This window comes from Urocampus carinirostris, chromosome 12, assembly GCF_059441175.1.
Source record: "Urocampus carinirostris isolate Australia breed hairy pipefish chromosome 12, RoL_Ucar_1.0, whole genome shotgun sequence".
In the NCBI taxonomy this organism is placed as follows: Eukaryota; Metazoa; Chordata; class Actinopteri; order Syngnathiformes; family Syngnathidae; genus Urocampus; species Urocampus carinirostris.
Window position 1 is genome coordinate 41,150,968 of NC_142360.1, and position 24,701 is coordinate 41,175,668.

Here is a 24,701-nt window from a genome sequence, read left to right on the forward strand (position 1 = left end):
TCCGCAATCCCATGATCGTCGGTCACGGGCAACAGCTGGAACGCGGAAGTGGCACTTCCGTGTCGAACGAAGGTCGTCGTTGACAGCGAGAAAAAAACGGGTCGGTGGCTGAGGCGGAGGAGTAATGGCAGTAACGAGTCCAGAAAAGAAGTCGACAACAGGTATCAGGCAGGAAACGGGGCCAAAACAGGTCGATGGCTGAGGCAGAGGAGCAAATACAGAAACGGGTCCAGAAAAGAGGTCGGCAACAGGTGTCAGGCAGAAAACAGGGCAAAAACAGGTCGATAGCCAGGGCATAGGATCAAAAACATAAACGAGTCCAGAAAAGAGGTCGGCAACGGGCAACAGGGCAAAACGGGTCAATGGCCGGGGCGAAAGAGCAGGGCAGAAACGGGTCCAGAAACAGGTCGGCAACGGGTATCAGGCAGGAGAAAACGGTGCAGGAGTATGTCGGAAGGTACAGAGCTTGCCTAGCTGAAAGCGTAGGTTCGCAGGACGGTCTGACAGCTTCCTCTTGGAAGCCGGGGGTTTAAAAGGAGTCAGGGAACCAATCAGCGCTCAGGGCTGTTGGCGCCAACGGGGCAGACGCAGGGGCCCCCAATCAGCAATCATGACATATAACACGAATAAGTGAGTTTAACACCGTGGTGTCAAATAAATAAATCAGACCCTCAGGACCTGTGACAACTGCTCAAGTAGACGTATGCTACTGCACTTCAAGTATTTTCACACAACAAAAGCAAACAATATAACACGAATAAATGAGTTTAACACCGTGGTGTCAAATAAATAAATCAAACTCTCAGGATCTGATGTCACGAAACCAGAACAGGAAACAGGAAGCAGAACCCAATCGCGTAACGTTACTCACAGTTTATTGGGGAGAAGAGGAACGAGCGCACACCCCATCCGGGGATCGTCGGTCACGGAAGTGGATCGATCGGAACGAGGAAGCGGTCAAAATCAAACGGATCGGGGCGAGAACAAAACGGAAGCAAAACACGGGCAAAAACGGAAATTCACAGGGCTTGGCAAACAAGAGTCAGACAAGAGGCAGGGAGCAATCCGTCAACGGGTTTCAGCCGGTGTCCGTGGGCAGGACCCATTGGGCGCCGTGGCAACCGTGACAGAACCTGGCGCCACGTGGCAAGGACCAATTGGGTGCCTTGGCAACCATGACACCTGAGACAACTGGTCAAGTAGATTACGATAAAATATTGTATTCGCAACAAAGGGTCGACATCAGATAATATCAAGTAAGTATCCGATACCTCTCTCAGTTTTGGAACGTGAAGTGTTTCGAGACGCAGGAACCGCCGAGAACGAACGCCAGACCGGTTTCCGCAGAGGTGAAGTCTCGTGAATTTAATTTAACGTCATCGCGCATCGTTTTGTGTTATCCTGGACGGCGGCCGCGCTCGCTCAAACGAGAGCGGCGTCCACGTGTCGTCGGTAAATATGCCGATCGATGGTGTCCCGCTTATGTTCCTCGCGTCCAAAAATGCTTTTGACCCTCGGCAAAACGAACGCGTCGGATGACCCCGTTACTGAAATAATGACGGCGGGTTATTTATAACGGCAATAAAGGAAAAAAGCCGGACGGGTGTAGCGCCACGCGTGAGGCGGCGCACGGTGCGCTCCTGTCGAGCGACACCTTTTCTAAGTAGGTCACGGATGCAAATGCCGACCTGTCGCTTCCCATCAATACACCCCGAGCAAAGTCACGGCTCTGACACCAAAGTCAGGGAGCTCTGGCTGAGATCACCGGATAAAGAGGAGGGGTTCCGGGACAGAGCCCTGGGGAACACCTGCGGAGACCGGACAGGGATTCGAGTGGTATTAGCTCAGGAGGTAGAGCGATCGTCTCGGGATCAAGAGATCGCAGGTTCCATTCCCGGCTCCTCCGTGTTGTATGCGGAAGTGTCCTTGGGCAAGACACTGAATCCCTAATGCAGGTCGGCGCCTTGCATGGCTGCACGGCCGCTATTGGTGTGTGAGCGTGTGTGTGAATGGGTGAGTGTGAAGCACATTGTAAAGCGCTTTGGGAAGTCTTCGTTGACTTGAAAAGCGCGATAGAAATGCAGGTCATTTACCATTTACTCCTTTCTTTCTTCTTTCCTTATTTTTTTATTGCTTTCCATCTTTCTTTTTTTTCTTTCTCTCTCCTTCCTTCTTTCTTTTTACTTTCCTTCTTTCTTTCTTTCTTTTCTCTTTCCTTCTTTCTCTCTTTATTTCCTTCTTTCCCTCTTTCTTTCTTTCCTTCTTTCTTTCTTCCTTTCTTTCTTTCAGCGCCTCGCATGCCTGCATGGCCGCTATCGATGTGTGAGTGTGTGTGTGTGTGAATGGGTGAGTGCGAAGCACACATTGTAAAGCGCTTTGGGAGCTCTTCATTGACTTGAAAAGCGCTATAGAAATGCAGACCATTTAGCATCTTGATTATCCTCAAAACGTTTGGAGGCTGACTCCTTATTGGTGTGTGTGTGTGAATGGGTAAGTGTGAAGCGCATTGTAAAGCGCTTTGGGAGGTCTTCATTGACTTGAAAACTCGCTATAGAAATGCAGATGGTTTCATTTCATTTATCGAATGGAGCGCGGCCGTAAGGTAGGAACGGAATCCGTTTTGAATTTGGCAAAACGGAGACGCTAGATAGGTCTATTCCATCGGCGATCGGCCGTCTGACGCCAGAAGGCCCTAACCCCAAGACGCTTTTGGTTTCCTTCGACAGACTCGGCGGGGCCGACGAGCGCGATCCATTCTCACGGGCCGGCGACGAGCGGCACGCTCCGTCACCCGTCGGTCATCGGCTCGTCCCGCCGCTCGTCCTCCTGGAGCCCGCACCTCGACGGATCGCCTTATTCCGTCACGGCCTCGCCCGCTCTCTCGCTGGCCTCCGCGCCCCACTTCAACCCGGCGCCGCTCGGGAGTCCGCAGGTGAGAGCGAACCTTCGCCGCTCGCCGTCTCGTCTTATCCCCGTCCGCCTCCCCGGTCCGCTCCGATAAAGTCCTACGAGTCGATATTCGTGTTTCTTTTCGAGGTTTCGAACGCGGGTGTCGAACGGGCCCACCGAGGGTTTGAATCCGGCCCGCAAGACAAGAGTGAGAGAAGCGCAAGAGGAAAATGAGCTGTAGTTTGAAATATTTCCACTGGATGTCACCCAAGCCAGTTAACACTTGCAAAAGAATTGTGGTCGTATTTCTCCATTTCTCTTTTTCTTTCTCCCGTTCGCTCTCTTTTTTTCTCTTTTCTCTATTTCTCTCTCACTCTCCAACTCTTTCTTTGTCTCTCTTTCTATTTTCTCTCTCTAATTTACACTTTAATTCTCTTTCTTTCTGTTTTTCTCTTTCTTTCTCACCCTCTTTCTTTCTCTTTTATGACCTCTCTCTCTCTCTCTCTCTCACCTCACTTTGTCTCTTTTTCTTTCTGTCGTTTCACTTCTCATATTCTTTTTATCCTTCTCTTTTTTCACTTTCTTTTTCTCTCTCTATTCATTTCCCCCTTCTTCTCCATTCATATCTCTATTCTGCTCTCTCTTTTTCTCTCACTGTTTCTCCCTTGTTCTCCCTATCTGTTTATCACGCTCTCTAGCCCTCCCTCTCTTTCTCTCTCTTTTTCTCCCTCTCTCTTTCTCTTAAACTTACTATCTCCGGATCATCCCTGTCACGTGAACGGACTCGCGCGGTCTCGCTGTTCCTACTTTGAGAAAATGACTTGTAATGGCGTAGACCGTAGGGTGAGCGTGAAAGAGAGCGAGGCGCTAGTGAAAGGAGCGACCTTTACGGCAGCTTTTGTGTCTCGTATGCGCTTTTTCTAGCTCCGTACATTCTATTCGATGAATGCATCGCTCGAATATACATTAGACGGAAGCGGGACGGCTTTCCATTATCCCTTCAAGGACGATGTGAGCCCGCCGTCAGCTGTGGAACGACGACCCCGACACCGCACGGTTCTATAGATGGCCGCCCGGAGGGACATTCGGGGTTAAAAGACAGTCGGGATGTCATACTCTACATCCTTTTTTGTTCCCTCTCAACTTTTCTAGTGCTCGGTTCGTAAGGGTGCTTGAAAACGCTTGAATTTGAAATATGTGTTTACAAGGTTGTGTCACGGTTGCCATGGCGCCCAATTAGCCCCTCCTGTGGCGCCAGCTGCAGCTTGTTGACAGATTGGCTCCCTGTTAGTATTTAACCTCTGTCCAGTCAGTCCCCTTTTGTCAGTCTGTCTGAGAATCTCTGTTTTTACACGGCAAGCCCTTTTTCACCTGTCCCGTTTTTTGCTCCTGTTTGTCTCCCGCTACGATCTGTTTGATCTCGACCGCGCCTGCTCTCCCGTCCCAAATACCGATCAGTTTTTATTCTCGACCGCGTCTACTCTCCTCTTCTGGCTTTCCACTTGTTTCCGACCCCGACCACGTTTTTGCTCTCCTGTCCTGGCGACTGACCCGTTTTTTTTCCGTTCCCGACACCGCCCTCGGTCGCCCCGGAAGCTCCGCTTCTGCGTTCAGAGCGACCTGCTTCCTGCGTCCAGCAATCCCCGGATCGTGGGCGCAGCCCTTTCCTTTTTTCTAATAAAAAAACGTAACGCAAGTGGGTCCTGTCTCCGTTCCGGTCCTCACAAAAATGCCAAAAAATCAACAGTCTCTGAGATTGATACTTGGAGTCTGCTTCAATATCATTAAAAGTTCTTTCTTTTTTGGGGGATTCTATTGAAATCCATTATCACTCAACACCTATGGAGCCTCTTCTGTGTTTGTAAACAAGTGCGCCTGCATTGTTGACTGGCATAATGGCAGAATTGATGTCAGTTTATAGCAGCCCGTTGACACTCAAAGATTGTAGATCATTATCATGATTACCGACGTGAATCACCTCTGCCCACTCATTTGGCGCCTACCGCCGTCGGTTCTGATTGGCTCCCTGTCCCTACTTAAACCCAGTCCTGTCTATCTCCTGTTGTCAGTCCGTCTGCGAACCTCTGTGTATACTCGGCAAGCCTTTTTCGACCCTGACTCCCGCTTTTCTTGTTTTTGCTCCTGTTTGTCTCCGGCTTTGACTTATTTTCATCCTGACGACGTCTACTTTCCCGTCCCGGCTTACAACCTGTTTTCATCCCGACTACATCTACTCTCCTGTCCCGGCTCACAACCCGTTTCCGACCCTGACCGCGCTTTGCTCTCCCAGTCCCGGCTACCGACCCGTTTTTCCACCTGTTCTGATCCCGACTACGTCTAGCCTCCTGTCCCGGCTTACGACCTGTGTTGATCCCAACGACGTCTACTCTCCCGTCCCGGCTTACGACGCGTTTCCGACCCCGACCATGCTTTGCTCTCCCAGTCCTGGCTACCGACCCGTTTTTCCACCTGTTCTGATCCCGACTACGTCTACCCTCCTGTCGCGGCTTACGACCTGTGTTGATCCCGACGACGTCTACTCTCCCGTCCCGGCTTATGACCCGTTTCCGACCCCGACCGCGCTTTGCTCTCCCAGTCCCGGCTACTGACCCGTTTTTCTGTCCCTGACACCGCCATCACTCATTACAGAAGATCCACTTCCGTGTCCGGATCACATTCTGAATCTGAGAGCGACTTGCCTCCCGCATCCAGCGAACACTGGATGCGGGAGGCACACTGGATGAACACTTTCTCTTTCTTTCGATAAAACTTACGTAAACGTTACGCAATTGGGTTCTGTTTCCGTTCTGGTCCTGACAGGTTTTATGAAGCCAATGAGCAAATATGTGCTGTTTTAGCTAGTTATCTGGTAACCCTTTGAGCTTTGAAGCTAGCTCTCTTCCTACTTTTTTTTTAGCTACTTAGCCAGCTATGTAACTAGCTTTTTACATTTTTTGCATGCTATTTAGCTAACATTTGATCTATTTGGTAGTTATTGAGCTAAATTTCGGCCTCCTCCCTAGCTAGCTACCTAGCCTTTGCTTAGCTTTTTCTATGGCTATTATGTTGGCTGTTTACTCTTTTAGCTATCTAGCTAGCTAGCTTTCCTCCTTTTCTGATATCGACCACGTTTTTGTTCTTCTATCCCGGCTACTTACCTGTTTTTTTTCCGTCCCTGACACCTCCATCGTTCACTACGGAAGATCCACTTCCGTGTTCGGATCACAAACCGAGTACGAGAGCGACTTGCTTCTCGTGTCAAGCGAACACCGGATGGTGGGCGCAGCCCTTTCTCGTTACGCAATTGGGTTCTGTTTCCGTTCCGGTCCTGACAATCATAAATAGGAGACGGCACAAAGTAGGAGCAAGATAGCGACTTTATTTTGAAAAATGTAAACGGTAACGTTATCCGAACGCTATAATATTGTAGAAATGTACTTGATTACTTATTGATTACTTTCAATGACTCCAATACCAAATATGCCCAAAAGTCAACAACAAATAAAACACTTTATTCGGATCGATTTTTTTCCTTCGAAGGTGCTGGAAAAATTGGTCTTGAAAGTGCTTGAATTTGTCCATCAAAGAGAGATAAATAAGTGATAAGTGACTGACACGCTGGTCCTTTATGTCACAGAGCATCAAATATATAGGACGGGAGGCCATTTGTCGGTCAGCGGTGCAGCTGGGACGCAGATGTTTGCATCCGAACGGAAAAAAAAACGGGAGAAAATAAACCCGCTCGGCTCTCGAGGAGGGGAAAAGGGGGTCGTAGGAACGGATGGTGATCACAAAAAGAGAATTGTTCCGCCCGATTGGACGTTTTCGGCCTCGCTATAAGTATCCGTGTCCCGTGTTTTAAAAGCCTCTTCCAAATAAGGTCATCCGATGACATTTCGTTCCCTGTTTCCACAAAGTTGTGTAAGAAAACACCTCAAAGACATCATAGACACCATAGCTGTGGCTGGGTGATAACCGTAATCAGGAAAACTGCGCTCCGTGTACCTTTAAATTTTGTAGGCCGTAAATGCATCAAGGAGCGCCCCCGGTGGCTAACCCTGTAACTGTCCTCAGACCAGGAACGGAGACGGGACCCAATAGCGTTCGTTTTCCTCGGTTTTATTGAGAAAGAGAGCAAAGCTTGAAGGGCAAAAACAGGTCGATGGCCGGGACGGAGGAGTAAAAGCAGAAACGGGTCCAGAAATAAGGTTGGCAACAGGTATCAGACAGGAAACAGGGCAAAACAGGTCGATGGCCAAGACAGAGGAGTAAAAGCAGACACGGGTCCAGAAACGGGTCGGCAACAGGTATCAAAAAAGGAAACAGGGCAAAAACAGGTCGATGGCTGGGACGGAGGAGCAAAACAGAAACAGGTCTAGAAAAGAGGTCAGCAACAGGTATCATGCAGGAAACGGGGCAAAAACAGGTCGATGGCCGGGACAGAGTAGCAAAACAGAAATGGGTCCCAAAAAGAGATTGGCAACAGGTATCAGGCAGGAAACAGGGCAAAACTGGTCGACGGCCAAGACAGAGGAGTAAAAGCAGAAACGGGTCCAGAAACAGGTCGGCAACAGGTATCAGGAAAGGAAACAGGGCAAAAACAGGTGGATGGCCGGGGCGGAGGAGCAAACACAGAAACAGGTCCAGAAACGAGGTCAGCAACAGGTATCAGGAAAGGAAACAGGGCAAAAACAGGTGGATGGCCGGGGCGGAGGAGCAAACACAGAAACAGGTCCAGAAACGAGGTCAGCGACAGGTATCAGGCAGGAAACGGAGCAAAACAGGTCGATGGCCAGGACGGAGGAGTGAAAGCAGAAACGGGTCCAGACAAAAGGTCGGCAACAGGTATCAAGCAGGAAAATAGGGCAGGATAATGTCGGAGAGAACAAAAGCTTGCCTAGCGGAGAGCATAGGTTCGCAGACGGTCTGCTGGCTTCCTTTCGTAAGACGGGAGTTTAAAAAGAGTCCCACAGCCAATCAGGTAACAGAAAACATGAAGAAACCTGCACGAAAGGCCTCGTGGAGAACACCCCGCTCTCGCACTAAGCTAGCATGTGACGCACTTTCACAATAAAATTGCCAGAGAGTCTATGGGAAGTGGAAGCGGTGAGCGGGGGAGGGGGACACAATAGCCAAATCAGTAGAAGGAAAACCAAAACAGGAAGTGGTCACGAGACCACCTCACTCTTGCTTCCCTTTAGCTTCCCGCCCTCCTCCGCTTCAGTTTCTGTTTCCGTTCCTCAGATGAACTCTATGAGCGGCTCGGAAGACATCAAACCTCCGCCGGGACTGCAGAACCTGAGCGGGATCAACTACCAATGTCCGAGTCCCGGAGGGATGTCCAAGCACATCTGCGCCATCTGCGGGGATCGGTCCTCAGGTGAACTTCGCCGTTGAAGATTTTCTACCTTTCGTAGATTTTGTTTTAGAATGCAGTTATACTTTACTGTTATTCTGGATAACCAGCAGGGGACGCCAGAGGCCTACCATAAAATTGACTCTCTCTTATATTTCTTTGTAATTGTCGATACGTTCTGACAGAAAAACCAAGTTTCCTGCATCACTTATCCACACCAGGGTCTATCTTCGGGCAGGGGTTGCCAGCCAGGCAGGACACACGGAGACAGACAACCGTTCAGCCACTCACTCATACCTAGGGACAATCGGAGCCTGCCGATCCACCTGCCATGCGTGATTTTTGGAATGTGGGACAAAACCGGTGTGCACAGAAGAAATCCACGGGGAGAACATGCAAACTCCGCATGGAGAGGCTGATCGATGGAATTGAACCCTGAACCTCCACACCACGGGGCTGACGGGTTAACCAGTCCACTGCCCAAAGTTCATCGTTTTATTTGAAGTGTTATCAGTTTTACAGTTCATAAATTTTGACAAGGAAAAATTGAAAACGGGGCGTTTCAATTGGTCGATCTAGGACGCTACACGAGTCGATAGACAAACATTCCTACGAGGGCAAATCGGGACTGTTGGATTGGAGGAAGGGCAGCACGGCGGCGCAGTGGTTAGCGCGTGTGCGGCACAGTTCTGTGGTCATGAGATTGAACCTCCTGTGTGGAGTTTGCATGCTCTCCCCGTGCTTGTGTGGGTTTCCTCCAGGCACTCCGGTTTCCTCCCACATTCCAAAAACATGCAGGTCAGGTTGATTGGCCTAACCGAAATGAATGAGCGAGTGAATTGTCTGTCCCTGTGTCCCCTGCCCACTACCCGAAGATAGCTGGGATGGGCTCCAGCACCCCCGCGACCCTACTGAGGATAAGCGGTGCGGATAATGGACGGATTGGAGTAGCGTGGACTAAAGGAGAGAGGGGCTAGGAAGTAGGTGTTTGGGCTGCGAGTCGGGGTTTAAAAGGTAATAGGGTTGAGGCTAGAGTAAGGGTTAGAAATTCAAGCTTCCGTTCTTAGGATGGGCGCTGGATTTTTTTTTTTTCATTTTATTTGTCTGAGGGCAGAGGGCTTTCGACTCGTTTCCGATCCCGACCATGTTTTGCTCTCCTGTCCCGGCTCCCGATCAGTACTTTTACACACTCCTGTCCGTCCCATTTTGTCAGTCCGTCTGTGAACCTCAGTTAACATTAAGCAAGCCTTTTTTCGTCCCTGACTCCCACCTGTCCTGTTTTTTGCTCCCGTCTGTTCCCTGGCTTTGACACGTTTTTTGATCCTGGGTTGCACACACGATCCGGAGATCTCTGGTGGCGGGAAGCAGGTTGCTCTGAATGCGGAAGTGCCACTTTCGAGTCATGGCCGTGTCTGGACCGGAAAAAACGGGTCAGTAGCTGGGACAGGAGAGCACGAACGGGGTCGTAAGCGAGTCGTAAGCCAGGAAAGGAGAGTAGACGTGGTCAGGATCAAAAAGCAATCTTTTGTGTCAAGCGATGGCGGTGTCAGGAAGAAAACAGAAAAAACAGGTCAGTAGCCGGGACAGGAGAGCAGAAACGTGGTCGGGGTTGAAAGCGAGTCGTAAGCCAGAAAAGGAGAGTAGACGTTGTCAGGTTCAGAAACGAGTCGAAAGCCGGGGGAGGAGAGTAGACGTGGTCAGGAATCAAAAAACAATCTTCTGTGTCGAGTGATGGGAAGTGTCGGGAACAGAAAAAATGGGTAGCTGGGACAGGAGAGCACGAACTTGCCTGGTTGGAAGAGAGTCGTAAGCCAGGAGAGGAGAGTAGAGAGGGTCAGGATCAAAAAATGGGTCAGTCGCCGGGACAGGACAGGAGAGCAAAAACGTGGCCGGGGTCGGAAGAGAGTCGTAAGCCAGGAAAGAAGAGTAGATGAGGTCGGAGACAAAAAGAGGTTGAAAGCCAGGACGGGAGAGTGGACGTGGTCAGGATCAAAAAACGATCTTTCGTGTTGAGCGATGGTGGTTTCGGGAACGGAAAACACGGGTCAGTAGCCGGGACAGGAGAGTACGAACGTGGTCGGGATCAGAAACGAGTCGAAAGCCGGGAGAGGAGAGTAGACGTGGTCAGGATAAAAAAAAAAAAAAAATCTTTCGTGTCGAGCGATGGTGGTTTCGGGAACGCAAAAAACGGGTCAGTAACCGGGACAGGAGAGCACGAACGCGGTCGGGTCGTAAGCGAGTCGTAAGCCAGGAAAGGAGAGTAGACGTGGTCGGGATCAGAAACGATGACGCTTTTCCTCTCGGTCTCCAGGGAAACACTACGGCGTGTACAGTTGCGAGGGCTGCAAAGGTTTCTTCAAGAGGACGGTCCGGAAGGACCTAAGCTACACCTGTCGGGACAGCAAAGAGTGCCTGATCGACAAGCGCCAACGCAACCGCTGCCAGTACTGTCGCTACCAGAAGTGCCTGGCCATGGGCATGAAGAGAGAAGGTAACTTTGGGAATCGCACTGGAGTATAAGTCGCGTCGTTTAGGGTTTGGGATAACCGTGCGGCTACCGAAAACCCATTCGAGGCGGAAGAGGATCGAAAAAAAAAATGACAAAAATTTTAAAAGTAACAAAAGGAAAACTATTTGCCAGTGGCTATTTTGAACGGTGTCTTGAGCTGAAAAGACGTGACGTAAACAACCCGGGGGAGAGCGGAAAACGGCGCCCATTAAAAAAAACTTTATGGTTTTTTCAATGGGTTTTTACTCTTTTAGCAAGCTAACTGGCTAGCTTTTTACAACTTTTGCATGTTAACTCAATCACATCTCTTTTTTTTTTGCGAGTTATAAAGGTAAATGTTGGCCTTTTTTCTAGCTAGCCATCTGGCCTTTTTTTAAAAATGTTATCTAGCTATTTAGTTATCTTTACTCTTTAGCAAGCTATCTAGCTTGGTTTTACCTGTTTTTCTATTTATCAAGCTAAATTTTGGCTATTTCGGTGGCTTTATACTCTTTTAGCTAGCTATCTAGCTAGCTTTTTACAATTTTTGCATGTTAACTTGCTCACATTTTATCTTTTTTTTGCAAGTTATAAAGCTAATGTTTGCCTTTTCTCTAGCTAGCCATGTGGCCCTTTTTTAGTTTTTCTTTTGGCTATTTAGTTGTATTTACTCTTTTAGCAAGCTACTTAGTCAGCTTTTTACCTCTTTTTCTGGTTATCAAAGCTAAATTTTGGCCTCCCTTTTAGCTAACTATCTGGCTATTTTGATGTTTTTTTTACTCTTTTAGCTAGCTAGACAGCTAGCTTTTTACAATTTTTGCATGTTAACTCGATCACATTTTATCTTTTTTTGCGAGTTATAAAGCTAAATGTTGGCCTTTTTATAGCTAGCCATCCGACCCTTTTTTAGTTATTCTTTCGGCTATTTAGTTGTCTACTATTTTAGCAAGCTAGTTAGCTAGCTTTTTACAATTTTTGCATGTTATCTGACTTGCATTTTATTTATAGTTGATAAAGCAGAATGTTTTCCTTTTCTCTAGCTAGCCATCTAGCCTTTTTTTTAGTTTTTTATTTAGCTATTGAGTTGTCGTTACTCTTTTAGCAAACTATCCAGCAAGCTTGCCTTTTTACCTTTTTTGCTAGCTCAATTTTAGCCTTTTTAGCTTTCTATCCGGCTATTTGGATGGCTTTTTACTCTTTTAGCTAGCGATCCAGCTCCCTGTTAGTTTTCTACCTTTTTAGCTAGCTCCCTCCTCCATCATAAGCTATTTAGCAAGCCTTATAGCCAAGTGGCTATTTTACAAATGCGTAGAAAAACGGGGAGTATCGGCTCTTTTGGGGAGTAGGAGATCATATCGCTCGCCCCCGCGACGTAGACGCCGACGTCCGGGGCGGAAGACGCGAAATGTCGGGGCGCAACGGAAGAGGCCGCCGTTTTCACCGGTGCCGACTTGTTCCCGTCCGTCGTAGCGGTCCAAGAGGAGAGGCAACGCGGGAAGGAACGAGGCGAGAACGAGACGGAAGCCGTGGGTTTCTTCAACGAGGAGATGCCGGTGGACAAGATCTTGGACGCCGAACTGGCCGTGGAGCCCAGAACCGAAAGCTACTCCGACGGGAGCCCCGGGAACTCGGTAAACGTTTCACGCCGGGAAATACAAATATTGTTATCTTGTGAGAGAGAGAAAGAGAGAGAGAGAGAGACAGACTCTCTCCCTTTACTCTTCTCTTTTGCTCTGTTCTTCTTTATTCTCACTTTCTCTATATCATTCTCTCTTTACTCTCTTTCTTGACCTTTCTCTCTTTCCCTTTTTTTCTGTTTTTTCTTTCTTTCACCTCTTGTCTCTTTTATTGCTGTTTTCTTCTTTTTTCTCACTTTATCTCTCTTTCTCTCTGTCACACTCTTTACTCTTTTTCTCTATCTCTCTTCTCTTTTGCTCTTTCCTTTTTTCTCTTTTACTTGATTTCTCAACCTTTCTCTCTTTCCCTTTTTTTCTATTTTTTTTTCTCTTTATTTTGCTGTTTCCTTCTTTTTGTTTCCAATTGGGCAACCGTGACAGTTGTCCAACCGTGCAGAAGATAATAAAAGTAAACCACACTTGTTTCTCTGTATTTTAATGTCTCAGTGATAAAAAAAAAAAAAAATCATACAATAATAAAAAAAAAAACCTCACTCTCACCCCCTGACGCCTCTCCCTCACACAAAAACTCCCGCTCGCTCAAATCTTTCTCAATCTCGTGCCGACATAGACTTCAAAAGACCGCGCTTTAGACACCGCAGGGGAAACCTGCAGTGTTTTCGCCTGCTCGCACTGGAATACTCTACGAATTGATCAGTGAATTAATTCCAAAATTTGTGTCTTGATTTTTATGCGCGGAATAGCTTTTCCTGAGACTCGGCCAAGTTTCGAACCGGCGACTTACCCGAAGGCCACTGGGCTGCGAGAGCCGAAATGGCCGAGTTGGCTCTTTTAGGAAGGGCCTCGGTTCCTCCCCCCGTTCCCCTCGGTCTCGATTTCCAAACGATTTCTTCAAACTTTCACGAAAGATTGCTTCACGCGAGTGCCAAAAGCATTTCGCAAGGCTCCAAAACAATCCATCCCGAAGTCTCCGGAGAACAACACGGTTGCGTCAGCGCCGCCCGAAAGAGGCCCGGTCGCGGCCTGGACTTTTGTCCCGGAAGCTGTTCTGACTCTGCCGCTTTCTCCGCCGCCAGAGCAACGATCCGGTCACCAACATCTGCCAGGCGGCCGATAAGCAGCTCTTCACTTTGGTGGAATGGGCCAAAAGGATCCCTCACTTCTCCGAGCTCCCCCTGGATGACCAGGTCATCTTATTACGAGCAGGTAAACTCGCCCACCGTTCGGCTAGCTTCATGCTAACATGCTAACCCGCTTCTTTTTTGACTATATGGGGCAAAGGCCGCACCGTGCGATGTGCATTTATTCTTGAGTTTTAAGGGTGGACCCATGTGCAGGGGTGCTCAAAAATAAAGTTGCTAGTTATTTAAAAAAAAAAAAAACAGGAACAAGAGGTCACAAATCAAATGGCATGTCCAACAAAAATCAAACCTGACAAGGTCTAAACAAGAAACAGAGACCAAAACCAGAAAGTAACCAAAGACAAACAGGAACTAAACTACTGAAAAAATGTCCAGACAGGAAACAGAAACAATTAGAAAAAAAAACACTCATGAAAATCAACAAAGTAACAAACAATAAGAAAATGCCACTCTGATAACTTTGCCATTGCATGCCTTCTTCCCTCGTCATTAACAGCAGCTGGCATTAGTTTGTGCATCTTTGTCTTATGAAGCGTCATGTCCAAACACGAAACAGAAACAATTTAAAAAAAACAATCATGGCGTGGCAGAGGAAATGCAAAGTAACAAACGATAAAAAATGCCACCGACACGCCTTCTCTTATAACTTTGCCATTGAATTTCTTCTTCCCTCGTCATTAACGGCAGCTGGTATTAGTTTGTACGGTATTGTCCTATGAAGCAATGATAGAAACCCAATCCTGGAGTGGCAGAGGAGATTCAAATCAACAAAGTAACAAACAATTACAAATGAGGCTGACACGCCTTCTAATGGTTTTTCCATTTTATCTCTTCTACCATCGTCATTAGCAGCAGCTGACTTTAGTTTGTACGGTATTGTCCTATCCAGCGTCATTACAAGCATCAACAAACAGGAACAATAAAAAAACATCCTGGCGTTGAAGAAGAGATGCAAATGAACAAAGTAACAAACAATAAAAAATGCCACCGACACGCCTTTTCCTGTAACTTTGGCATTGCATTTCTTCTTCCCTCATCATGAACAGCAGCTGATATTAGTTTGTGCAGCTTTGTCCCATGAAGCGTCATGTCCAAACAGGAAACAGACGCAATGAAAAATGCAAACGTACAAAGTAACAAACTATAAAAAATGCCGCGCCAACACGTCTTCTCTTGTCCCTTTGGCGTTGCATTTCTTCTTCCCTCGTCATTAACGGCAGCTGGCATTAGTTTGTTAGGTATTGTCCTATGAAGCGTCATGTCCAAACAGGAAACAGACGCAATGAAAAATGCAAACGTACAAAGTAACAAACAATTACAAGTGGGCGCAAACAACTCACAAAAATCCAAACCAAACAGTCATAATAAAGGGTCAAGATAATTAGAGACAGGTGTGAGGTGATTGGATACAGCTGTACCCAGTTCCAAACCTGGTTGGCGCCCTCTGGTGGAACATAGCATACCAGAGCCTAACATGTATTGGGTTATTACTGTGTTGTTACTATGTTATTACCTAGTCGATTATTGGAAGTAGGGTGACACAACACACTCTTCTGTTCAACAGCAGGGCTCTGACAGCTTTTGCCGGTTTACCCCTATGATAGCAAATAAAAATACATAAAATGGTTATATCTATTCAATGTTGAAGCACAGTGTTCATGATTTGACCACTAGATGTCGCTGTACTGTGAAGCGAAAACTGAAAAGCAAACGGAGGAAAACAAACGACGAGACTCAAAGTGAAATGTTTTGAATCACCCGGCTGTTTTTGGGTACCCGTAGCAGCAAGATGGCAGACAATGATGTCAGCTTACTCAAAGTGAAGCTTATGTGATGTGGAATATATTTCTAGACTAAGGCACTTTTATGATATTCCGCAGTGTGTTTGTTATCGAAATGTCTTTTTCTAAATATTGCTTTTTTTACCGCTAGGAGGCGCTATATAACACACACCGTCCCTTTAAAGTTCTTTTTTTTCCTTTTTGCCAACCTCCAAAGGTTGGCAAAATGTCAATTCTGCGTCTCAACGAGCATAAGAGACTCTAAATAGCTCGGTGTCCATACCGGACGATATGATATGATGTTAAGCTGTTAATGGCGCTTACTGCTCGCCATCTATTTCCATCCTTTCGCATTCACTCCGCATATTTAACATTTAGCTAAATGGAGCAGAAAAGACCGAAATAGACCCCCCCCCCCACTCGGTACTGACCTCTGCTGGTGAAAGAAGTACCTGCAGGGTGATTCCTCTATCTCTCTATCTATCTATCTAGACATCTATCTATCCATCCATCTAGACATCTATCTATCTACACATCTATCTACACATCTATCCATCTATCTATCCATCCATCCATCTAGACATCTATCTATCTAGACATCTATCTATCTAGACAATTATCTATCTAGGCATCTATCTATCTATCTATCCATCCATCTAGACATCTATCTAGACATCTAGGCATCTATCCATCTATCTATCTATCCATCTATCTATCTAGACATCTATCTAGACATCTATCCATCTAGACATCTATCCATCTAGACATCTATCTAGACATCTATCTATCTAGACATCTATCCATCTAGGCATCTATCCATCTATCTATCTATCCATCTATCTATCTAGACATCTATCTAGACATCTATCTATCTAGACATCTATCTATCTATCCATCCATCTAGACATCTATCCATCTAGACATCTATCTAGACATCTATCTATCTAGACATCTATCTATCTAGACATCTATCTATCTAGACATCTATCCATCTAGGCATCTATCCATCTATCTATCTAGACATCTATCTAGACATCTATCTATCTAGACATCTAGACATTTATCTAGACATTCATCCATCTCTATTTATCTAGACATCTATCAATCGATCTAGACATCTATCTATCTATCCATCCATCTAGACATCTATCCATCTAGACAACTATCTATCTACACATCTATCTACACATCTATCCATCTATCTATCCATCCATCTATCTATCCATCCATCTATCTAGACATCTATCTATCTAAACATCTATCTATCTAGACATCTATCTATCTAGACATCTATCTATCTATCTATCCATCCATCTAGACATTTATCTAGACATCTATCCATCTAGACCAGCAGTCGGCAACCCGCGGCTCCGGAGCCTCATGCGGCTCTTTCATCCTTATAATGTGGCTCTGATTGGCTTGGGAAAATAAATGACTAAAAAAAATTTTTTTGTATTTAATTGAAGTGTGTTTTATTTGTGTTCGTTTTTATATTATTTTAGTTCTAAATTTGAAGATTATTGTGATCTTGAAATATTTGAAATATGAATGAAATGATTCGATATTATTTTTTCGTCGCTCAAAATAGACGTCACGCTGCGGAAGCTGGTATACCCGAAATGTAAGAAAATAAAAATATCTCGAGAAAATAGAACATTCGACGATGCCCGGGCAGATCCGTTTGCATTGACCTCGGGCGAGAGCGGCCTACCAGTATGCCTCATTTGTGGAGAAAAACCGGCTAACACTAAACGGTCAAATGTCGCGAGACATTTTAACAATCCACGCAGAGCCTTTGCTGAAAAATATCCAGAGGGAGACGAGAGGAAAAAAGCTGTTTCGGAACCGATGCGGAAGGCTGAGCGGACGAAAAATCATTTCAAGAAGTGGGTGAAGTCTGCAAATTCGCTCAAATTTCATTTTCTCCGTAGCGCTTCATAAGACATAACCACGCTATAGTTGTTTATACAAAGTGTAAAGGTAAGAAAAAAGCAATATATACAGTGTTATCTTCATTTTAGATCAGAGAAATGGATATAAGGATGACGCCTCATGGCATTTTTCGGCTTTCGTTTGCTACATGGACAATTTCAATTCAGCTTTTTCATTTATTTGAAAGAGACATTCGTTGTTATTATTTTTCAAGAATTCAAAATGTTCAAAATGTCTTCATTAAATGAATAAAATGTCATTTTCTCTGTAGCACGTGGATTTCATAAGAAACATCCTGCAGTAAAGTAGTAGAAGTTTTTTTTTTTTTCATTTTAGATGTGGGGCTCCCCGTGTTTTCTTTTCCGTGGAAACCGGGTTCAAATGGCTCTTTCGGTGTCAAAGGTTGCCGACCGCTGATCTAGACATCTACACATCTATCCATCTATCTATCTAGACATCTATCCATCTAGACATTAATCTAGACATTTATCTATCTCTATTTATCTAGACATCTATCCATCGATCTAGACATTTATCTATCTAGACATCTGTCTATTTATATTTCTATCTATCTATATATCTATTTATCCCTATCTAGTTATCCATCAATCCATCTATTTTTCTAGACATCTATCTATCTCTATCTATATAGACATCTATCTATCCATTTCTACATCCGAATGGAACCGCAGTAGAAGTTATCGATCAAAAACTCAGCACTTCTTTTATCATTGGCGCCAATGTCAGTTTGCAGGAGTTTCCTTTAATCCTCGAGGAGCGATGACAAGTGATTGCAATTGTGTTTTGTTGGAGGCACCTGGCTTTGGCAACATCAAGTTGACATATTTCAACCTGCAGATTGTTTTTCTCTTGCGCTTCTCTGAGTGTGGTCTTGCGGGCCGGATTCAATCCCTTAGCGGGCCCGATCTGGCCCGCGGGCCGCCTCTTTGACGCCTGTGGTTTACAGTCAAGGTGTCATCCCGACAAACCCCGTTTTTGCTGCACATCACGAAACAATCCTTTTTGGAAGTTCATTAATAATAAATGTTCCCTTCTGAGACACTTTATGATAAAAACCCACACAACAAACTGTAAAAACCCACACATGCCAGCCAAGCACACGGAACTGTCAGGACCAGGCCAGGAAATAGGAAGCAGAACCCACTCGCGTAACGTTAATCACAGTTTATTGGGGAGAAGGGAAAGGAGCGCACACTCGATTCGGGGATCGTGGGGAGTAGATTGCTCGGGACGCGGAAGTGGTCAAAATCAAACAGATCGTGACGAGGGCACAACAGGATCAAAAACACAGGAAAAACGGAGATTCTCAGGGCTTGACGTGTCAAAACAGAGTTTTGCAGATGCCAGTGTCCATGGGCGGGGCCAATCGGGCGCCCTGGCCACCGTGACAGAACCTGGCGCCGCGCGGCAGGGACCAATTGGGCACCATGGCGACCGTGACACTATGCAACACAACACGTGTCCCTTTTTCCCACACGCTGAAGGGAAAAACATCCATCCACTTTTTGTTTGCGGTTTTTGGGAGACATTTTTTCAAATAAACTCTGCTTGCACCTTATTTTGAAACGTAATCCATCCCATTTTCTCTTTCTTTTTTGTTTTTTAGGCTGGAACGAGCTGCTCATCGCCTCTTTCTCTCATCGGTCGGTGACGGTCAAAGACGGGATCTTGCTGGCGACGGGATTACACGTCCACAGGAGCAGCGCCCACAGCGCCGGCGTCGGCTCCATCTTTGACAGGTAGGGGGCGCCAAATCACACAAGGACTACTCCCCCGTCCACGTTCATGATCAACTCAAAGCACGCGGTGGGACTATTTGAAAAAAATACTCTCAATTCAGGACTACAAGCTGCTACTTTTCACCCAAAGCGCTTTACAATGTGCTTCACACTTACCCATTCACACACACTCACACGGCGATAGCGGTGTCAGCCATGCAAGGCTCCTACCTACTCATCCCGGGCATTAGTGTCTTGCCCAAGGACTTCCTCAGGGTCCCAAGCTTTCTTGTGGTGGCCCAGAGAAAAACGGCGAGCTGCTCTTTTCCACAACGCATGCACTTTAAATACAAATGACTGTGGTGACGTCTGGAAACATTTATGACGCCCTTCCAGAGAAATGAGACATGTTTAGGCCAATAGTTTTCATATGATTCATAACAGGAGATAAACAAGAGTTTTGACTGTACTGTGTTCAGTATTTTTACTTACTTAATTTGTAATTATTTTTGCCTGTGTACTCTGATACAAAAACAACAGAAAACAACACCAACAAAACAAAAAAGACAGAAAAAACATCCAAAAACACATCCAAATAAGGACCAGTAAACAGTTAAACAAAGAGCAAAATGCGAGCATAAAAACAAAAACAGGACCAAGTACACATTTTCAAAAAGACAAATAAAAGACCAAAAACAAGACCAAAATAACAAAACAATAAAACACAAACCACAAAACAGCAAAAAGGACTTAAAAATAGACAAAAACAGATCCAAATAAGGACCAGTAAACGGTCAAAAACAACCAAAATGCGACCATAAAAACAAAACAAAAATAGGACAAAGTACACATGAAAAAAAGACAAATAAAAGACCAAAAACACGACCAAAATAACAAAACAATAAAAAACAAACCACAAAAAAACATCAAACAGCTATTTAGGACTAAAAAATTGACAAAAAACGGACTTTCTTACTTTGGAAATATTTTTGCATATTCATCCTGGGAAAAAAATACTCGACAGAAATAAGACGGAAAAACACTTATAAAAAAAGACCAGAAATGACCCAAAAAAATCGACTAAAAAACCGACAGACGTCAAAAACGACCCCAAATCAAGTCTTCAAATTCGACATCCGAACGGAACAGCAGTGGAAGTTATCGATTTGCGGGAGTTTCCTTTCATCCTCGAGGAACGATGACACGTGAACGCCGTCGGGTTCGATGACGACGCGCAAAAAGACGCGTCTGCGTGGCGATCTGGCACTATTCTGCGCAGTACAACCGACGTTTATGGTATTTTCCACCGACGAAACGATATCTTCCATGTCTTTGCAGAGTCCTGACGGAACTGGTGTCCAAAATGAAAGACATGCAGATGGACAAAAGCGAACTGGGCTGTTTGCGAGCCATCGTCTTGTTTAACCCAGGTCGGTCTTCTTTTCATCCATTAAGGATTTTCTTATCGACCGGGGGTCTCCAATTCGCAGCCGGGGGGCCAATTGACGGCCGCGGGACGATAGCGTCGGGCCCCCGCCTACAAATGAATGTTTTAGGGGGATGCGCCCTCTGGTGGTTGAAAATAGAATGCATTAAAATAGCGATTTAAAAAATAAGCAAAAAACTATGATATGAAATAGCATGTTTTACAAGTACTCGTAGGTCGAAAAATGTGCATTCATTTTACATGCCTTAGCCTCAGCTAGAGGGAGCTGCCGTCGTTGTCGGCCGTCTTGCTACTACAGGTATCCCCCCCAAAAAAAACTGTATTTGTTCCTTATTTTTTCTTGCTTTTTTGATTTGTCTTTTTTCATTTTTTTCTCTTTTTTTCTTTTTCTTTTTCTTCTTTCTTTTTTTCTTTGTGTGTCTTTTTTTTGCATTTTCTTTTTTTCTTTCTGTTTTTTCTTTGTGTGTCTTTTTTGCATTTTCCCCTCTGTCTTTTTCTTGACTATTTTCCCTTTTTTTCATTCTTCGCAAAAGGCTGATTTCCGTTTGCTCACTTTAATTCTCCGAAGTTCCTCTTTCTTCTTTTCAGCACTCGGTTTCTCTCTTTCCCTCTCTCTTTCTCTCACTTCCTGTCACTCCCTCCCTCTTATTCTGTCATTCATCTATTCCTTTTCTCTCTTTTTTCCTCTCTCTTGCTTTCTCTTTCTTTTCCCTCCTTTTCTCTTTTTTTCCTCTCTCTTGCTTTCTCTTTCTTTTCCCTCCTTTTCTCTTTTTTTCCTCAATTTCTCTCTCTTTCGCATTCTCTGTCTCTTTTTTTTCTCTTTCAATTTCACGCTCTTTGTATTTCGCTTGTTTTTTTCAATTTCTCTCTCTTTCTTTCTTTCAAATTCTCTCTCTTCCTTTCTTTCTCTCTCTTCCCTTCTATCTCTTTCATTTTTTTCTCTTTCGTTTTCACCCTCTCTATCTTTCTCTCTCCTTTTGCCATTTCTCTCTCTCTTTCCCTCTCTCTCTCTCTCTTGGTCACTCTTTCTCTCTCATGCCTTTTTTCTTTTTCTTTATCTATCTAGCTTTTTTCATTTTTCCTCTTTTTTTTCCTTTCATGCTTTTGTAGTTTCTTTCTTTTCTCTTTCTCCCTTTTTCTTTTGTGCTCATTTTCCCATTTTCTCTCTCTCTTTCTTTCTCTGTCTCTCTGTTTCCCTTGTTCTCTCTCTTTTACCTCATGTCACTCTTTTTCTTTAATCGTCTAGTCTGGATTTTCTTTTCTAGCGCTTTTCTAACCCCCCAGCTAAAATAAGTTTGGCACCCCTGCACGAGAGGGAGCCCTCAGTTTGAGTAGCACAAAAAAAGTTGACTTTTGACGAAGGAGAGTCACTTCAAATTCTAATATTTGAAACGGATATGGTTAAAATGTTCATGTAAAAAAATGTAAATGAGTTTTTTTTTTTAATTGAGAGTTACTTTGGAAAAAGACGTTATTCCTCTTGTACCACTAGAGGGAGCCCTCACTTTGAGAATCACTAAAAACGTCTTTTGAATGGAATGACTGAGAATGACTTTCAAAAAATAAATTGAAAAAGGAATCTATCTCAATATTTCAGATAGTTAAGGTTTAGATGTGAAGTATGAATGAGATGATTCATTAAGAATGACAGTGTTTGTACCGCTAGAGGGAGCCCTCACTCAAGTACAACAAATACCTTGACTTTTGAAACAAGCTTCAAAGTCAAATCTTTTAGATCACAGGTGTCAAACGGGCGGCCCGCGGGCCGGATCAGGCCCGCTGAGTAATTGAATCCGGCCCGTGAGACAACACTCAGAGAAGCGCAAGAGAAAAACAAGCTGCAGGTTAAAATATATCTACATGATGTTGCCAAAGCCAGGTGCCTCGATCAAAGACACTGTACTTGTATTTATTTCTCTCTCTCTCTCTCTCTCTCTCTCTCTCTCTCTCTCTCTCTCTCTCTCTCTCTCTGTCTCTTTTCCACCCCTTTTCTCCCACTCTCTGTGTCTTTCACTCTCTGTGTCTCTCTTTTTCTCTTCCTTTGTTGCTCTTTGTCTTTTTCTCTCTCTGTCTCTTTTAACCTCTTTTGCTCTCACTTCCTTTTTTCCTTTTCTCTTTTCTCTTTCTCTCTTCCTACCCTTCGCACTTTCTTTTCTCTTTTCTCTCCTTCTGTCTTTCTATTTCTCTTTACATTTCTTTCTTCCTCTCTTTTTCTTTTCCCCCTCTCTCACGACTTTTTCTTTTTTTTCTCACGCTCTCTCCCTCTCTCTTTCTTTCTTTGTCCTGCCCTCTCTCCTTTTCCCTCTCTCTTTCTCTTATTTCTTTTTCTCTCTTTTTCTTTCTCTTGAATCTACTCGTCCGGCCCCCGACAGAATATTTGTTCTACCGTGTGGCCCCCGAGATAAAATGAGTTTGACACCCCTCTTTTAGATCGTCCAAAAATTTTTTCTTTTGGAGAACGACTTAGTGATGTTCCCGTAGCGTTTAAAGGATCACTCACTGTGAGGATGACTAAAAGAATCTTTTGACTTTGGAGAGCATCTTTCCAGTCATTTCTTTAGGAGATAAGATGAAAGATTCGATTGCGTGAAAAAGAAAAATAAGGCCAGTTCTTTCCTGCTTTTATTCCAGACGCCAAAGGTTTATCCAACCCGATGGAGGTGGAAGCACTCAGGGAAAAGGTCTACGCCTCGCTGGAGTCTTACACCAAACACAAATACCCGGACCAGCCTGGCAGGTGAGAGAAAACTCTTCATGATTTTTTGGGCATCCGTGATGATAATACTCTGGTACCTTTTCAGACAATCTTAATTCATTAAATTCAATAAAAAGGATTTGATCCATCTTCCCGGTCCCTGCTGAAGAACCCAGAGCATGATCCTGTCACCACCATGTTTGACATTGGGAATGATGTTTTCAGGCACGCTTGGCATTCAACCCTAAAAGTTTCATTTTGGTCTCATCTGACCAGAGCACTTTGTTTAACCCCATTTGGCTTTCTTCTTGCCACTCTTTCTTATAAAGCAGATTTATGCAGAATTGCTCAGATTGTCCAACTTTAGCTATGTATGCCTTCTGTCAGGAACCAGAACAGGATCAGGACCCAATCGCGTGACGTTCTCACACAAGCCTTTGATTTTACGGCAAATGGGGAGTCATGCGTGTTTGGCAGCGGTCGGGCGGGGAAAAACAGGAAGGCAGAGACCGACGAGATCGATTCCAATCCGTTGATATCAGACAGATGGGTCGATACTGGACAGGACAGGATAGATAATGAAACAGGATATCGAAAATAAACAGGACAAACAAGATGGGAACGAAAACTGGAGAGAATAATAAACAGGACAAAAATAGACGGGAACAAAACTGGAAACCGATATTAAACAGGACAAAAATAAACGGGAACAATACCGGACTGGAAATACCAACAGGAAAACGGGACCAAGTCAGAACCCACATCTTGCAGGGCAGAGGTTCCTTGATGGACTGACAAAAGAAAAATGAGAGCACTGAGATTGAATAGATGGAAAGCCAATCCATCAATGAGCCGCAGCTGGTGCCACACGGTGGGGCCAATTGGGCGCCATGGCAACCGTGACACCTTCTCTCTCTCTTGTTCACTATTTCTCTCGTTTTTCTCTTTCTTTATTCTTCTCTGTTTCTTTTTTTCTCTCTTTCTTTTTCTTTCTCTTTTGCTTCAGTGCGCCCAGGCCCCCTCCTTTGGCTGCTACACGTCTCTCTTTTTTAGCTATGTATGCCTGAAGGTCATCCATTGTGATCTTGGACCTCTTGGTTGCTTCTCTGATTAGTTTTCTGCTTGTTTGGGCTAGGTCTTGGTAGGGTTGCAGTGCTTTTATGCTCTCTCCAGCTAAATATCAATGCCCATACAGTTCTCCAGGAGATATGTAAATGTTGTGAAATCTTCTTGTAACCGATTCCTGCTTTGAACTTTTCCACAACATTATTCATTCTGTTCCCCAGTGTCTCCTCTCACAGACCTCTGAGCCTGTTATAGAACAGGTGCCTTTAAACCGAGGCTTAGTTTGACTCTGTCGCCGTTAGTCATTTCGGTCAACAATGGATGATTCAGAAGCCATCGGGGAACTTCTGGATTTATGTGACTGAGCTGAAAACACCGGCAACACTTACTTTCCAGTTTTTCGTTGTAAATATACATGTAGAAATATTTTGGATTCTTTTCCCAATCGTGTCTCACATGTTGTGGATTCTCAGGAAATAGTTTGAGTTCTTTTCTATCGTTCGAAGGCTGAAGCATGGCATCGTGTCGTA

The 24,701-nt window shown here is 44.9% G+C and overlaps 1 protein-coding gene across 2 annotated transcripts in view; it reads left to right on the top strand.

Annotated features, from left to right (window-relative positions):
* Positions 1-24,701, top strand: part of LOC148356048 (retinoic acid receptor RXR-gamma-A) — a 65,350-nt gene that overhangs the window by 37,538 nt on the left and 3,111 nt on the right. The window contains exons 2-9 of one of the 2 annotated variants that reach the window (XM_088349061.1): positions 2,727-2,932; positions 8,134-8,269; positions 10,557-10,736; positions 12,204-12,364; positions 13,447-13,576; positions 18,853-18,985; positions 20,303-20,394; positions 23,043-23,148. In XM_088349061.1, the coding sequence (XP_088205187.1) occupies positions 2,727-2,932; positions 8,134-8,269; positions 10,557-10,736; positions 12,204-12,364; positions 13,447-13,576; positions 18,853-18,985; positions 20,303-20,394; positions 23,043-23,148 (1,144 nt within the window). The remainder of the gene's footprint in view (positions 1-2,726; positions 2,933-8,133; positions 8,270-10,556; positions 10,737-12,203; positions 12,365-13,446; positions 13,577-18,852; positions 18,986-20,302; positions 20,395-23,042; positions 23,149-24,701) is intronic. The other variant, XM_088349062.1, reaches the window with a different exon arrangement.